Consider the following 15,889-nt stretch of genomic DNA (forward strand, 5'->3'; position numbering starts at 1 on the left):
AAACCTACCAAATGATAAAAGCTAAATAAGTTGTAACTTATTATCATTACAACATTTTAGGGCCCCTAAAATTTACAAAATATATGTTTTGTGTGTCTCACAAGAAATTAGTAGATAGGATCAGTTGTGTTTGGAGGTTTCTTGTTTGTTTACTCTTAATTTCTCATCTCACTCTGGGTTCCTACATGAAAGAGACTCCACCTTTTGATACTATCTTTGTTTTGAAAACATCTATAAAACTTGTAGGGCTCTGAGTATCTTTTAAAATAAAACTATGAATTTATGAAGTCCTGTAGAAGCTCTCCAGGAGTGAGCCTCTATTTACCTTCTGTTAAACTTTTGGGATAAATAGTCCCCACCCTGTGCTTTGACATGAGGAAATCTTGAAGTTTTTTGACTTTTCTAAGCTGTTGTTATTGTGAAAGTGCCATCTCCAAAATCATTATTTAAACCATAGGGTAATTTTAATCCAGGTTTTCCTCAGAGTACCGCAGTAAAATTTTTTCCTGAAAGTAAGTGTATTTATTTCATGTTGATGAACAATTTAAACATTTTTTTTGGTCTGAGAATTTTATGTTATTCAAAATCCCATATTAAATATATGGATTCATGCCATTTATTTAAGCCTTTTTTAAAAAATCATAGATCTAGTCCTTTGACTAGAGCCCCTGAAGAATCACTGGGTTAGCTGAAAATGCAGGGGAACCACTCCCAGACACTCCCACTCTTTACCCCGTCCACATGCTAAGCTGCTTTGTAAACGTGTTTAGAAATGGTTCCTCTGCCTGTGTGTATGTTAAATGTTTTTTTTCCGAAGTAGACGTAAGTCACATTATGGCTGTGCTTATTGCTTCTGCTGTCTGCAAGCCCTCCGCAGTGACGAGCCAGTACTTCCTACACAGTATGCCTTCCACACTGCTCGAGTGGTGTCTGTAACCCCAGGTTTTGTGAATGGCACATCTCATTTTAAAGCTAAAAGTGAACCACCAATTTCATGCATTTTATGTAGCTTGTTTTTGACCATCAGACAAGAGCAGTAATTCCTTTTTGCTTTTAATTGGCACCAGGCAGACATTCTGGCTGATTTTAGATGAAACTCACATAAACTTTAGCTCCCTTTGTCTTTATTCCCCAGGACTCTGAGAGCTTATTACAGTGATAGGCTTGTTTTCAAAGTTGGTACATGGATATATTTAAATATCTTTGCTGCAACTGTGATTTTTTTTTTTTTTATTAAAGTGAAGGATGTGTTCCCTCTCCCAAAGCGCTTGGATGAATCAGCACTAAAATGTTTGCAGTGCAGTTTGCAGTGAAATCTACAACATGCCTTGGGAAGAGCTCAGAAAGGTTGGGCACCGGCTAGAAGGGACCCTCTGCCAGCTGCAGACTGGGGATCCAGCATGTACTAGGTTTTTACCTCTCAACACTTTGGCCCCACTGAAAAGAATAAGACATAGAGCATAGAACTGGGGTCTACGTGGTTTTGCTTCTCTTTCTTTTCTATCATTGTCACTTTCTGGGTTGCTAGGCTTGTGGATTGATGTCTAACAGTACCCATTGTGTATTTGTGATTTGCGTTTTGTAATTAAGAGGAACAATGGGAGTCCATTGGGTCTCGTTATATATAATGGTTGGTTTAATTTGTTTCACTTCTATCTTGTTAATTGTAAATTGATCATTAAGATTTGAATTCTAATCTGTCACCAGGGTTGTGGGTTTTGAGGCTAAAGCAATGATCCTGGTTTTAATCACTGATGATGAGAAACAAATTTTACAATTTTGGTACATATTGCAGTTCATATATTTTAACACTGTATTTTATGGTGTTATAAATATTGTTAAATGACTTTTAGTGTAGTTTTACTGTGTGGACTATAATGTATAAATTATATTACTGTTTTGGCAACAGTAGGTATCCAACTGTGTGAGTTTAATTGAAGTAAAGAACACACACCCGGTTGAACTATTTTTTTTTCCGTGCATGTTTAGATGATGTTAGTTTGGGATGCTACAAAAATTATATTATACAGGAAGAAACTGATATTGGCCTCTGTTAATTATTACCAAAAGTTGAATGAGTCGCTAAAAGAATAAAAAATTAAGGGGTCATGTTTTTCCTTAAAAAGCAATCACTGTAATACTAATTATAGTAGTAAAATATTATACTTCATGCAAATGTAATTACACAATATAACTGCTATATAAAAATGCAGAGAGAAGTTCATGCTTCCGTAAAGCCAGAAATTACCTAAATTTTCTATGAAAATGGATTAGAGTCAATTTTCTTTTTATATGACGCTAGGATAGTCATGCCACAAATGTAATCTCAAGCTAACATAGAAGCTCATAAGTTTACTCTAAACTTCGCAAATGGCTAGTTCTTTCAATATGTCTTGGACTAAAGACAGATAAAAGATAATGAACATATACATGTACCAAATTTTTATTGAACATTGGAAGTTGGTAGGCAAATTACTACTGTAAACAAACAAGAAAACATACACATAAAATATGCAAAGCAGAAAAATACTGTAGAAATAAAATACCTGATAGTAATATGTACTTTACAATTAACATCTATATTTTTGAAATTATATACATAAAATAAACTCAATATCAGGCATTTATTTTCCTGTGACATTACCATCCAGCTAACAATTGTTAACTTTGGATGTATTTCTTTTCAGTCCTTTTCCATGTGTAGGTATATGTGTATGTTACCATACATTTATATTATGCCATCATAGTGTGTGTGTGTATAGTTGCATCTTGCTTTTTTATTTAATATTATCTAATGTACACTTTTCTACATCAGTAAATACTGTGGAAACATAGTTTCAACTGAATCATTTGTGTGCATAGTAATTCATCAGAATTTTAAAGTATTTTTAAATGTAATGAATAATCTAATACTAATTTTATACCTAAATCTGAATTTTTTCATGATCTTTTTAGTTGAGATGTCTGAAAGGAGGATTGCTGGTCTAAGACTATGCACCCTTTTAAAGCTGTTAACATGTATGACTTTGCTTAAGTACTGCACTAAATTCTGCTCAGTATATCTATGTGCATACCAGTATGTGACAAAAAGAAGTGAGAGATTTTTATAAAAAGAAGTGAGAGGCAGTGTGGCACAGTGGGTGGGGCAACCCCTTTGGAGTTGGCCAGAACAGTGTTTGTATCTGGGCTTGGCTAATAACCATTTGGGTGACCTTAGGCAAATCATTAAATTTCATATTTACCCCACAGAGAAAAGGGAATAAACAGTTACCTTGTAGGATTAATTGAGATCATAATGAGAAGGATGAATTCCACAACCTGGTATAGTATAGGCATAGAATAAATGTTTGACTTTTATTAAAGCCAAATTTATCTGCTTTTATTAGGCATTTCTTTGAATAATAGGGAAATTGAATATTTTCTAAATGTTTATAGACCATTTATGTTTATTCTTCTGTGAGTATTTTTCATATCCCTTGTGCTTTTTTAATTGGAATTTTGATGAAGAGAGGAATAGTGATTTATTATATAATGCTTCTAATATTCATTCATCTCATTTTTTACATCCCCCCTTTTTTTTAACTTTGGAAAATTTGTCCCCACTTCTTTTTGTTTCTTAACAACCTTTTCAGAATCAAAGTGACTTTATTTTTTGTCTTAAATACATGTTCATTGTAAAAATTCAGAAAATAAAGAAAAAGGAGAAAAGAAATTTCTAAGCTGGACACCAAGAGATATTATTTTTTATTTTATAAGATAGAATTACTTTATGCTGATTTTTAATATTTTCCTTTTTTACCAATATGTCATGTTTTAGGTCAATATATAACACCAGTAGATAGCCATATTATCAGAATAGCATCTTGATAGTTCTTTTTTCATGTAATGTAACTAATCATCTGTTGATACATTTCTGGGTTAAGTTTTATTATATTAGGTTGCAGAACAAGGTTGCATCTAGAAACAAGGTTACAAGGAACATTCTCATGAAAACATGTTATTTGTGTATAAAAGCTTTATATTTTTATATTGTAAAATCTATGCTTCCTTCCTGATTTCTCTTTTAGTGACTTTTTTTTTTTTTTCTGGGAAAGTACCTGAGAATAGATAAACATTCTTCTGCATTTTTTTCTAATCTGGTTTAAGGGTATTTTTGGTCCTTTAGGAATTTTAGTGCATAGTGCATATTGTGATAGAAAATGCTAACCTTGGAAGAATACTAAATTAACAGCTTTATATAACTGCTCCTAAATTCTTTTATATTATATGTGATTTTGAAAGGAAAAGGAGAGACAAGTGATTATTTACTTATTTAGACGTTTCAAATATAAATTGTTATTAGAAAAAGTAAATGTAGATTGAGTTCCTGATCTGAGCTTGAAAATGAGATAATCCTTGCCCTCATGCGTAATCTAGCAAGAAGGATAAGGCAGAGAGCACAGTTCATGGGAATAAATTATAAGTTAATGTATGCATAAAAGCTAGAGGTTTCAAAAAACATGCTGACATATTGAGAACTGCACGTATTAATCAGAACAAGCTTCCTTTGCAATGAAACTTGAACCAAAGTAAAAACAAAATGAGGAATGAGTTGAACTAAAGTGAGAAATTGCTTTTTTCCATGTGAAGCAGTTTGGTCCTTGAAGTAAACTCCCTTAGCAAATCCCAGTCTTTTCCAGGAAAAAAAAAAAAGAAAAGAAAATTAGAAAGGCTATTGCTCCTAATGGAGGAATTCTTTCTTTGGAGGGAAGTAATTTTACATCAAGTGTCTTATGGGTTGGCCAAAAAGTTTGTTTGGGTTTTTCCAAACGAGCCTTTTGGCCAACTCTATATTTAAACTTCAAGAAACAAACCAGTTGTTAACTACTCGTATTTTAATATGCAAGAGTTTTAAGCTTTCAGTTCTAACCTATGAGGCAGTGCAGTATGAGGAAATGGTGTAGCGAGAAGAAATGTTTAATTAAAGCAAGAGCAAGGATATAATTTTTCTTGGATAGATGTCTTTCTTATCTTCAGATTTTGAGACTTGAAATAGCCATCCAAGGCACAGAAGAGGTAGCATATTTCCTGACAGACATCAACCATCATCAAAGTAGATATCTGTAATCCCAAATGAAATTGGTGAAGACTAAAAGAAAATTGCAGGAATGGTACCTGACTTAGCAAATGGAGGAAGAGGAACCTTAAATGTCTGCAGACAAGGTTACTTGTATGTGAGGCAAGCTGATCTGCTCTGAGGATCCCAGAAAACCTTAGAAGGCAGGAGTGGAACATAGGACTGAAACCAAAGTTGACAGTTCTGCCTCCCACCCATGCAGCCAGGGGACCATCACTCCTCCACCCAGAAAATTATGGGCTTCCTCTCTGAAGAGATTAAACCAGCAAACACTGGTTTAAATAGCTGTACTGAAGTTAGAATAGAGGAATTAATTGAAAGTCTACATTCTGAAGGAGACTTGGGTTTGATCTCTGAGTGGGGACGATCCCCTGGAGAAGGAAATAGCAACCCACTCCAGTATTCTTACCTGGAGAATCCCAGGGACAGAGGAGCCTGGGGACCCACAGTCCATGTGGTCTCAAAGCATCTGACAAGACTGAGTGACTGAATGCATACAAGCATGCTTATATTCTGAAAGGTGAGAACACCAGCCGTCTATTTCCAATCAGCTCTTAGACCACTGATGGTTAGTGTTGTACACAACAGGCAGAAAACTGGAGAATCCTTCCTCTGAGAAACAGAATGGCCACGGGGGAAAGAATTACAGATACTGATACTATTGGGAATTTCCCATCAGAAAAGATGGCTCACCGCTCAGTCACTCCACATTAACACCCATTCATTTAGGGAAAATATGTATGCATATACATGTATGCTCAATTGTATTCAACTCTTTGCGACCCCATAGACTGTAGCCCATTAGGCACCTTTGTCCATGGAATTTTCCAGGTAAGAATACTGGAGTGGGTTGCCATTTCCTTCTGAAGGAAATCTTCCCAACCCAGAGATCGAACTCATGTCTTTTGTGTCTCCTGCACTGGCAGGCAGATTCTTTACCACTCACGCCACTTGCTGCTGCTACTGCTCCTAAGTCGCTTCAGTCATGTCCAACTCTGTGTGACCCCATAGATGGCAGCCCACCAGGCTCCCCCATCCCTGGGATTCTCCAGGCAATGACAGTGGAGTGGGTTGCCATTTCCTTCTCCAATGCATGAAAGTGAAAAGTGAAAGTGAAGTCGCCCAGTCATGTCCGACTCTTAGCAACCCCATGGACTGCAGCCTACCTGGCTCCTCTTTCCATGGGATTTTCCAGGCAAGAGTACTAGAGTGGGGTGCCATTGCATGTACACATGTATAGTATACTTCTTAGATAACAAGGACCGATATTTAAGTAGTAGTTGTAACAGAAAACTGGTACTGATTGAACTACAACTGAAATAGTAATTACATTGACAATCTAGACATAGGGCAGGGAGCAGAGAACCACCATTTAAAAAAACTATATTATTTTAATCTTGTGCCATTAAATTAGTTATGTCAGTTAAAAGAAACAACTCTTTTTTCATAGAAATTAGGCCTGGGGTTGTTCCTATAACAGCATGATAGCTTGCCTGTAATAGATACTCAGTAAATATTTGGTAACTTAATAGTAGTCTTTTTAAAAATGGGATTTGATTATTATTTTTGCCTTGTTCCTTGAAAAATCTCTCCATTAGAGCAAGTTGTTATTCTTTTATGCGCTACCACTTGAGTTTCTGCAGTGTGTATATCTGTCTACTAGACATTCTGTAATTTCTTCAATATTTTATTTTACATAAAATAATTTTATGTAGAGTTCAAGGAAATGATGAGGTTATACAATAAAAACATGCTCTGGTAATAAAAACCTTTAACATCTGTTATTTCTGTTTGAAAGGGGTCTTCCTTTGTGGCTCAGACGGTAAAGCGTCTGCCTACAATGCGGGAGACCCGGGTTCAATCCCTGGGTTGGGAAGATCCCCTGGAGAAGGAAATGGCAACCCACTCCAGTATTCTTGCTTAACATCTGTTATTTCTGTTTACATCTCTTTAGATCTGAAGTAGCTCAGCTCAGTCAAGAAAAGAGGTATACATATGACAAACTGGAAAAGTTACAGAGAAGAAATGATGAATTAGAGGAACAGTGTGTCCAGCATGGGAGACTACATGAGATAATGAAGCAAAGGTAATAAATACTTTATCATCAACTGATGTGCCACAGAGTGAGTGTGTTTAGTTCAAAAACAGAATGGGAATTGCTCTGGAATAAATAAATAGAATTCATGGTTACTCAAGGAGCATGCTCAAAATCTAATACTTTATATATTTATGTTTTCTCAATTTAGGTTGTTCTTATTATACACAGCGGAGAAGGCAATGGCACCCCACTCCAGTACTCTTGCCTGGAAAATCCCATGGACAGAGGAGCCTGGAAGGCTGCAGTCCATGGGGTCGCTAAGGGTTGGACACAACTGAGCGACTTCACTTTCACTTTTCACTTTCACGCATTGGAGAAGGAAATGGCAACGCACTCCAGTGTTCTTGCCTGGAGAATCCCAGGGACGGGGGAGCCTGATGGGCTGCCGTCTATGGGGTCGCACAGAGTCGGACACTGAAGTGACTTAGCAGTAGCAGTATTATATGCAGAGAGGAGAGCACGTTCCCTCTTAACTATTCTCTAAAGACACAGAAGTATATTTAATATAGAATACTGTAGGAAAACTATCTACCTTTAAGGTGGAAGTTGGTAAAGTAATATGCAGAAATTTCAAAACTTCTCTTCTAGAAATTAGGCTTTGTATGTTTTTTGTAAGATAAAGCATGTAAATAACCTAAGAAAATCAGATGTCTTAATCAGAGGTAGTTGTTATTGTTGTTTAGTCACTGAGTTGTGTCCAGCTCTTTTGCGACCCCATGGGCTTAGCCCACCAGGCTCCTCTGTACATGGAATTTCCCAGGTAAGAACTCTGGAACAGATTGCCTTTTCATTCTCCAGGGGATCTTCCTGACCTCAGGATCAAACCCACATCTTCTCCATTGGCAGGAGGATTCTTTACTACTGAGCTACCAGGAAAGCAAATATATATTTATTTCAAATAAAAAGTTTTTAGTTAAAATTCCCCTCTTAATCATATTATATAAAATAATTAAATAATTTAAAAATTTCTAAGGGGTTTCATAAACCTATGTACTTCTGTGAAGGGGATTTTTAGAATCAAAATAAATCTGGAGATACTAAAGCAGACACAGAGGCAATGTAGGTGTCCTGAGTGTAGAGGAAGGTTGGGACATCAAGCATTGATCAGGAATTAATTTGGGACCGGAAAGAGTCACTTCCTACACTGCTGTATGTGTGGTTGAAAACAGCATGTGAACTGTTGAGTGCAGGTTTATGGATATGGTGCTGGTAAAGTAAGCTGAGGCCAGAATTTGTTTGTTGTGTATTTATTAGTCAACTATTTTGTACCAAGTCACTGTAGTTGGCCAAGGGATAGAAAAATAAAAAGGGTCTTCACCTCTGCCTCTTTCCCATAGTTGCTGGCTCCCCCTCTATTTGAGCTGGTCAAGGATGTATGAGCCCAGAGTCCAGGGCAGCTGTGACGCCACCTGCCATCTGGGGGAGGTGACTTGTGGCTGCTCTGTGCCTCCTGGAACCCCAGAAGCAGAAAGGAGGGATGTTCTGGGGGACAGCCACCCTTGGCAGCCTGAGCAGGAGTTGGTGGCCTGGAGGGTTGTTTTCATTTGTTTGTTTTGATCTCCTGTTTTCTCGGTTTTGCATAAACTAGAAGTTTGTTGATATTAAATCTGGGATGTATAGTGATCAAACTTTCCCCATTCCCAAGGTAATTTCTTGACTTGATCTTTCCTCATTAAGAAGAGTAATCAAAATATACACCAAAGTTCCCGGGGTAGTGATGGTCAGAAAAACTGACTGAAAATTATAGGTCATTTCTGTGGTTCTTATGGACAATGTCAAAATCTATTAAGTGAATGTTTTAGAAGTACTGCAGGGTGGGTTTTAGAAGTCAAAACAGCTTACTGAGAATGCCAATGCATATTTCACGGGCCTCCACTCCTCGCAGAGCTCCTATGATGCTGCACAAGCACCAGTAGTTTGACTTCCCATGATCTGGGGGAAGGACATTTAGTTCATATTGCATTACCAGTGTTGCACTTGACTTCATCTTGCTCTTCAAATACTGCGCTTCTTAATTTTAGCTATAAAATAATCTCAATTTAGTTTCATGATAATTGATTTCACTTGTTGTGAGTTGTTTGCTAACCTCTTATAATGCAATACTTCATATTTGCAACAGCAGTGTATTATTTTCTCAAGAAATATGCTTCACTTCCTGTATGAGTTGTAATTCAGAAGTGAATCACCCGTCATCTCTTTTGCTAAAGCAAATGTATGTATAATCCCCACCTCCTATCTGTCCATCACCACCACCAGTTTTCTTTAGAGAAGTACTCCTCTGGTGATGAACTGCTTGGAAATCTGTGTGTTTAAATAACTGACAACATACTTTTAAAAGTAAATTAGCATAATTGCTGTGTTATTTTAGATTTATATGCCATTATTTTATAATATCAAATTGTAATCACTGGCATGTTGTCCATATGTTGCTAGGAAAGACGCTCATTTCAACTCTGTTTTGAAATGTTTCTTTGTTATCACTAGCTTTCATTTTGCTAGACCATGGATTAGGTAGCCTGCCTTCCCTAAGGGGTCTAAAGACACACAATCTGAGAGTATTGTGTAGAGGGAAAAAGGAAGCTACACAAACCAGAAACAGCTTAGAAAGCGTGACCCTTCCCCACCCCCCAGATTGTACCAAATTTATGTCAATTGGGGTCAGCAAGCAATATCTTTAAAATCCAATTATTCTATGCATTCTTGGCAAATCCCTAAGAGGACTGGAAGGCATTTTCAGTTACATTTTATTGGGAAGACCTGAAATCAGATGCTTTCCTCCCAGTAACAGAGGAAGTTCTAGCTATAGGAGTTAGATTTTGATCTGAGGGTAAATAAATTATATAAAGCAGGCTGTGCAGTTGCTATAGCTAGAACAAAGCAGACAGTATCATAACTGATCACCTGGGGGAAAATTAAATGAGAAATATACCCAACAAAAGAGAAGGAGGGAAATGTCAGACGTTTTGGTATAACTGATGCTTAGAATGGGCCCCGTATCCAGGGAAAGGGAAAATGCCCTTTCACTTGTTTGGGTGTGCATGCACGTGCAGTCGTGTCTCACTCTGCAACCCTTTGGACTGTAACCTGCCAGGCTCCTCTGTCCATGGGATTTTTCAGGCAAAAATAGAGTGGGGCTCAGTCATTTCCAGCTTTTTGTGACCTGTGGACTATAGCCTGCCAGGCTCCTCTGTCCATGGAATTCTCCTGGCAGGAACACTGGAGTAGGTTGTCAAATATTTATTGAGTGCTTATTATATAGCACTGATGTGCTTAGATAAATCTGCTTGTCCTGAGGACATCCTGCCCTTATGGAGCTTCCATTCGTTTAGCTACATTCTGGTTCTAGTCCTATGCTTTTTAAGACCTAAAACTGAAAGTAGAGAGACAGTATTGTTGACCTAAAACAATAAAACAGCCAGTTATTTTACTAACAAAATAGGTTAATTTGAGAACAGCAAGGATATACAATTCAGAACGTGTAATCTGTAGCACACCACAGGCAAGTCCAAATAACAAAGGAGAAGAATGTTCTTTTCTAGAAAAGGAGTTGGTAGAGCTGTTATTAAACAAAGAGTTCATTGGAGGAAACTGGGAATTTGAGCTAGTGGCTTTTCATTGGCTGAGTTGTGACAGTCTCTAAAGGGCCAGGTTGTTGCCTATCAAAGAGTCTTTTTCTTTCTTTCTTTCTTTCTTTCTTTCTTTCTTTCTCTTGCTGGGTTAAAGTAGTAACCTTATACTGGAGTGGTAGGGCTTGAGAGTTCCCCCTACTGGCCTCCCAACTCCATTTTAAATAAGATTTCTATTTACTAATTTTCACAGTATGTACAGTGGTTAAGAGCATGCACCCTAGAAGAAGGCTTTCTTCCTAGATGTGAGGTCAAAAGCAAATTCCTTAAATCATAAATTTAATCTTTCTTATTTCCTCACTTTATCACTTTCATTATCTGAAAAACGCTACCTTATAAGGCTGTGATAATGGCCTAAAACAACCCCTGAAAACTCTTTAGAACAATGTCTGTGTCCACAACAAATGTTTCCCACTATTAATCATTCAGCATCCTTCATTCAGCATGCTTACCAACTCCTTAACATATACACCAGGTTCTGTTCTAGATTTTGGACATCCAACAGAAACTTGAGAGGCAAAAGTTCTAGAAGGTAGTCTATTTACATTATGGGTTAAATAGGCTATTGTGAAAGCAGTCTGTAAAACAAAATACCATGTTTATATGATGTTATTTCTAAGGATAAATGCCTTCTGAGTTTTCAACAGCTGATTTACAGAACAACATTTCAGACCATCCTTGTGATATGCCTATGATATTCCAAGTGTTTGTGAGCATATGTATGTGTGTGTTTGTTTAGAAAAAAAGAATGTATCTCCATGCTTAAGATCCCCAAAATGTCTTCCATGTATCCAATGTAAGCCTCTCTGAGTCAGTTCCTTCATTAGATTGAGAACTTTTGATTAGCATTTTTGTTATCCTAACTCTTATGATTTAAATTGTGATTTATGCTTTCAAGTTAAATACGATTCATTTTTCATTTCTGTGATCCCATTTGTTGTATTGCTTTTTAAACTTCCAGTAATTTTGAACTTTGCGGGTTCAATGTGAAAACTTAAACTAGATTGCTTGGTTTGTGCAATCTTTTGTATTTTCTAGCTTATTAATATATCTCTGTATTTATTAACATTTATTAAGCATTGAGCATACAAAGGCTTTGGCATAGTCAATAAAGCAGAAATAGATGTTTTTCTGGAACTCTTGCTTTTTCAATGATCCAACAGATGTTGGCAATTTGATCTCTGGTTCCTCTGCCATTTCTAAAACCAGCTTGAACATCTGAAAGTTCACAGTTCACTTATTGCTGAAGCCTGGCTTGGAGAATTTTAAGCATTACTTTACTAGTGTGTGAGATGAGTGCAGTTGTGCAGTAGTTTGAGCATTCTTTGGCATTGCCTTTCTTTGGGATTGGAATGAAAACTGACCTTTTCCAGTCCTGTGGCCACCTCTGAGTTTTCCAAATTTGCTGGCATATTGAGTGCAGCACTTTCACAGCATCATCTTTCAGGATTTGAAATAGCTCAACTGGAATCCCATCACCTCCACTAGCTTTGTTCGTAGTGATGCTTCCTAAGGCCCACTTGACTTCACATTCCAGGATGTCTGGTTCTAGGTGAGTGATCACACCATCGTGACTATCTGGATTGTGAAGATCTTTTTTGTACAGTTCTTCTGTGTATTCTTGCCACCTCTTCTTAATATCTTCTGCTTCTGTTAGGTCCCTACCATTTCTGTCCTTTATTGTGCCCATCTTTGCATGAAATGTTCCCTTGGTATCTCTAATTTTCTTGAAGAGATCTCTAGTCTTTCCCATTCTATTGTTTCCTTCTATTTCTTTGCATTGATTGCTGAGAAAGGCTTTCTTATCTCTCCTTGCTATTCTTTGGAACTCTGCATTCAGATGCTTATATCTTTCCTTTTCTCCTTTGCTTTTCCCTTCTCTTCTTTTCACAGCTATTTGTAAGGCCTCCTCAGACAGCCATTTTGCTTTTTTGCATTTCTTTTTCTTGGGGATGGTCTTGATCCCTGTCTCCTGTACAATGTCATGAACCTCCATCCATAGTTCATCAGGCACTCTGTCTATCAGATCTAGTCCCTTAAATCTATTTCTCATTTCCACTGTATAGTCATAGGGGATTTGATTTAGGTCATACCTGAATGGTCTAGTGGTTTTCTCCACTTTCTTCAATTTCAGTCTGAATTTGGCATGATCTGAGCCACAGTCAGCTCCCAGTCTTGTTTTTGCTGACTGTATAGAGCTTCTCCATCTTTGGCTGCAAAGAATATAATCAATCTGATTTTGCTGTCGACCATCTCGTGATGTCCATGTGTAGAGTCTTCTCTTGTGGAAAATTCTGAAAGAGATGGGAATACCAGACCACCTGATCTGCCTTTTGAGAAACCTGTATGCAGGTCAGAAGCAACAGTTAGAACTGGACATGGAACAACAGACTGGCTCCAAATAGGAAAAGGAGTAGATCAAGGCTGTATATTGTCACCTGCTTATTTAGCTTATATGCAGAGTACATCATGAGAAACTCTGGGCTGGAGGAAGCACAAGCTGAAATCAAGATTGCCAAGAGAACTATCAATAACCTCAGATATGCAGATGATACCACCCTTATGGCAGAAAGTGAAGAAGAACTAAAGAGCCTTTGATGAAAGTGAAAGAGGAGAGTGAAAAAGTTGGCTTAAAGCTCAGCATTCAGAAAACTAAGATCATGGCATCCAGTCCCATCACTTCATGGCACATAGATGGGGTCAGTGGAAACAGTAGCTGACTTTATTTTTCTGGGCTCCAAAATCACTGCAGATGGTGATTGCAGTCATGAAATTAAAAGATGCTTACTCCTTGGAAGGAAACTTATGACCAACCTAGACAGCATATTAGAAGGCAGAGACATTACTTTGCCAACAAAGGTCTATCTAGTCAAGGCTATGGCTTTTCCAGTGGTCATGTATGGATGTGAGAGTTGGACTATAAAGAAAGCTGAGCACTGAAGAATTGATGCTTTTGAACTGTGGTGTAGGAGAAGACTCTTCAGAGTCCCTTAGACTGCAAGGAGATCCAACCAGTCCATACTAAAGGAGATCAGTCCTGGGTGTTCATTGGAAGGACTGATGTTGAAGCTAAAACTCCAATATTTTGGCCACCTGATGTGAAAAGCTGACTCATTTGAAAAGATCTTGATGCTGGGAAAGTTTGAGGGCAGCAGGAGAAGGGGACGACAGAGGATGAGATGGTTGGATGGTATCACCGACTCAATGGACATGGGTTTGGGTAGACTCCGGGAGTTGATGATGAACACGGAGGCCTGGCATGCTGTGGTTGATGGGGTCACAAAGAGTTGGACATGACTGAGCAACTGAACTGAACTGAACTGAGCATGCAAAAGAAAAAATTCATGATCTCTACCCTTAAGGAGTTTTCAGTTCTGCCAGGAGCACAAGGTAATCACAGAGGTGTAACATACTATGATGAGAGTGAAACAAGATGTTCTGGGTCCCACCAGATTGGCAGCCAATTCAGGTTTAGAGACCCACTGTACAATTCCTTAGAGAAATAATACCTAACTGAATCCTGAGAAGTAGAAGTAATCTTAACAGAGAAAAAGGAATAACTGTTTGAAGGTCCTGAGAGTCAACAAGGACATGGCCTCTTCAATAGCTTCATGATGGCTTTAAAAAGGGAGATTGACAGTAGACGAGGCAAGGCAGTGTGCTGGAGTTAGATCTTCCTGTTCCACTTTCTCTCTCTCCGGCTTCTGGGATTCCAGTTATACATTGCTTGGATCATTTGATGTCCCAAAGCTCTTCGATGCACCATTCTAGTCTCTTCTCTGCCCACGCTACCCCATGCCTCCCCGCCAACTCCTTTCTCTCTTCTTTGTGTTTAGTTTGAATAATGCCTATTGGCCAATCTCAGACTTCATGATTTTCCTTCCCTGTGTTGAATCCATTCTGTTCATAGGCCCATCAAAGAAAGTCTGTATTGTTGATTCTGGGTTTCTGTTTGTTTTTTATTTCTGGTCTTTTCCATTTGACTCTCATTGTGGTTTTGTGATGGGCACTAGGATAAGGATGGGGTTTTCTGATGCCTCCTTGGGTCGGGGTCGGGGGGGTGTTAGTCACTAAGTTGTGTCCAACTCCTACGACCCCAAGGACTATAGCCTACCAGGCTCCTCTGTCCATGGGATTCTCCAGGCAAGAATACTGGAATGGGTTGCCATTTCCTTCTCCAGGGGATCTTCCTGACCCAGGGATCAAACCCGGGTCTCCTGCACAGCAGGCAGAGTCTTTACCAGCTGAGCTACAAGGGAAGCCTGATGCCTCCTCAGGGTCAGATGCAATTGTGTACTTGAGCTGATTGTTAAATTTTTATAAATGTGTGAGTCATCTGACATCATGCTGGTAGTTTTAAATTGGCCATGGTAGAAATATTTACCTGGTGGCTCAGTGGTAAAGAATCTTCCTGCAATGTAGGAGATGCAGGAGACACAGGTTCTATCCCTGGGTTGGAAGATCCCCTGGAGAAGGAAATGGCAACTCGTTCCAGTATTCTTGCCTGGGAAAATCTCATGGATAGAGGACCCAGGCAGGCTACAGTCCACGGGATTGCAAAAGAGTCAGACATGACTTAGCACATACTCAGATACACCCAGAGAAGTAGTCACATCACAGAAATGAGCAGACACCACAAATCAGGACTTTGTTTTCCCCCTGAGAGCTGGATTTCAAACATCTACCATCATATTGATGATGGATTTTGCTTTGGCCTGTTCCTCAGTGAAAGTTTAGCTATTCCTAGGGCCAGATAAAGAGGCTTCCACCCATCCTAGGAGAAGATGGTTTTTGCTTCTAATATTTCCCCAGAGGCACTGAACCCTTTCCTGGGAAGGTTTCTTTTCACTTCCCCAGAGGCTTGAGGCTTTTGCTTCATATGAAAAACTAGAGTCCAGTATGTGGGCAGGGGGCAGGGTTTTTTCTTGTGCCCTGCACGGTATGGGTACATGTCTCCTCTCCTGCTCCCAGTCTTTCTTGTGAGCATCCAGTGGAAGGAAGCCTCTGGAAAAGTGCTAAAGAATTAGTGTGAACTCTTCTTGTCCTCTT

The 15,889-nt window shown here is 38.5% G+C and overlaps 1 protein-coding gene across 3 annotated transcripts in view; it reads left to right on the top strand.

The window, feature by feature from the left end:
• SDCCAG8 (SHH signaling and ciliogenesis regulator SDCCAG8) overlaps positions 1-15,889 on the top strand; it is a 245,522-nt gene that overhangs the window by 169,798 nt on the left and 59,835 nt on the right. For all 3 annotated transcript variants that reach the window (XM_040263591.1, XM_040263592.1, XM_040263594.1), the window contains one exon: positions 7,071-7,202. In XM_040263591.1, coding sequence (XP_040119525.1) covers positions 7,071-7,202 — 132 coding nt within the window. The remainder of the gene's footprint in view (positions 1-7,070; positions 7,203-15,889) is intronic.

This window comes from Oryx dammah, unplaced genomic scaffold, assembly GCF_014754425.2.
Source record: "Oryx dammah isolate SB20612 unplaced genomic scaffold, SCBI_Odam_1.1 HiC_scaffold_21, whole genome shotgun sequence".
Classification (NCBI taxonomy): Eukaryota; Metazoa; Chordata; class Mammalia; order Artiodactyla; family Bovidae; genus Oryx; species Oryx dammah.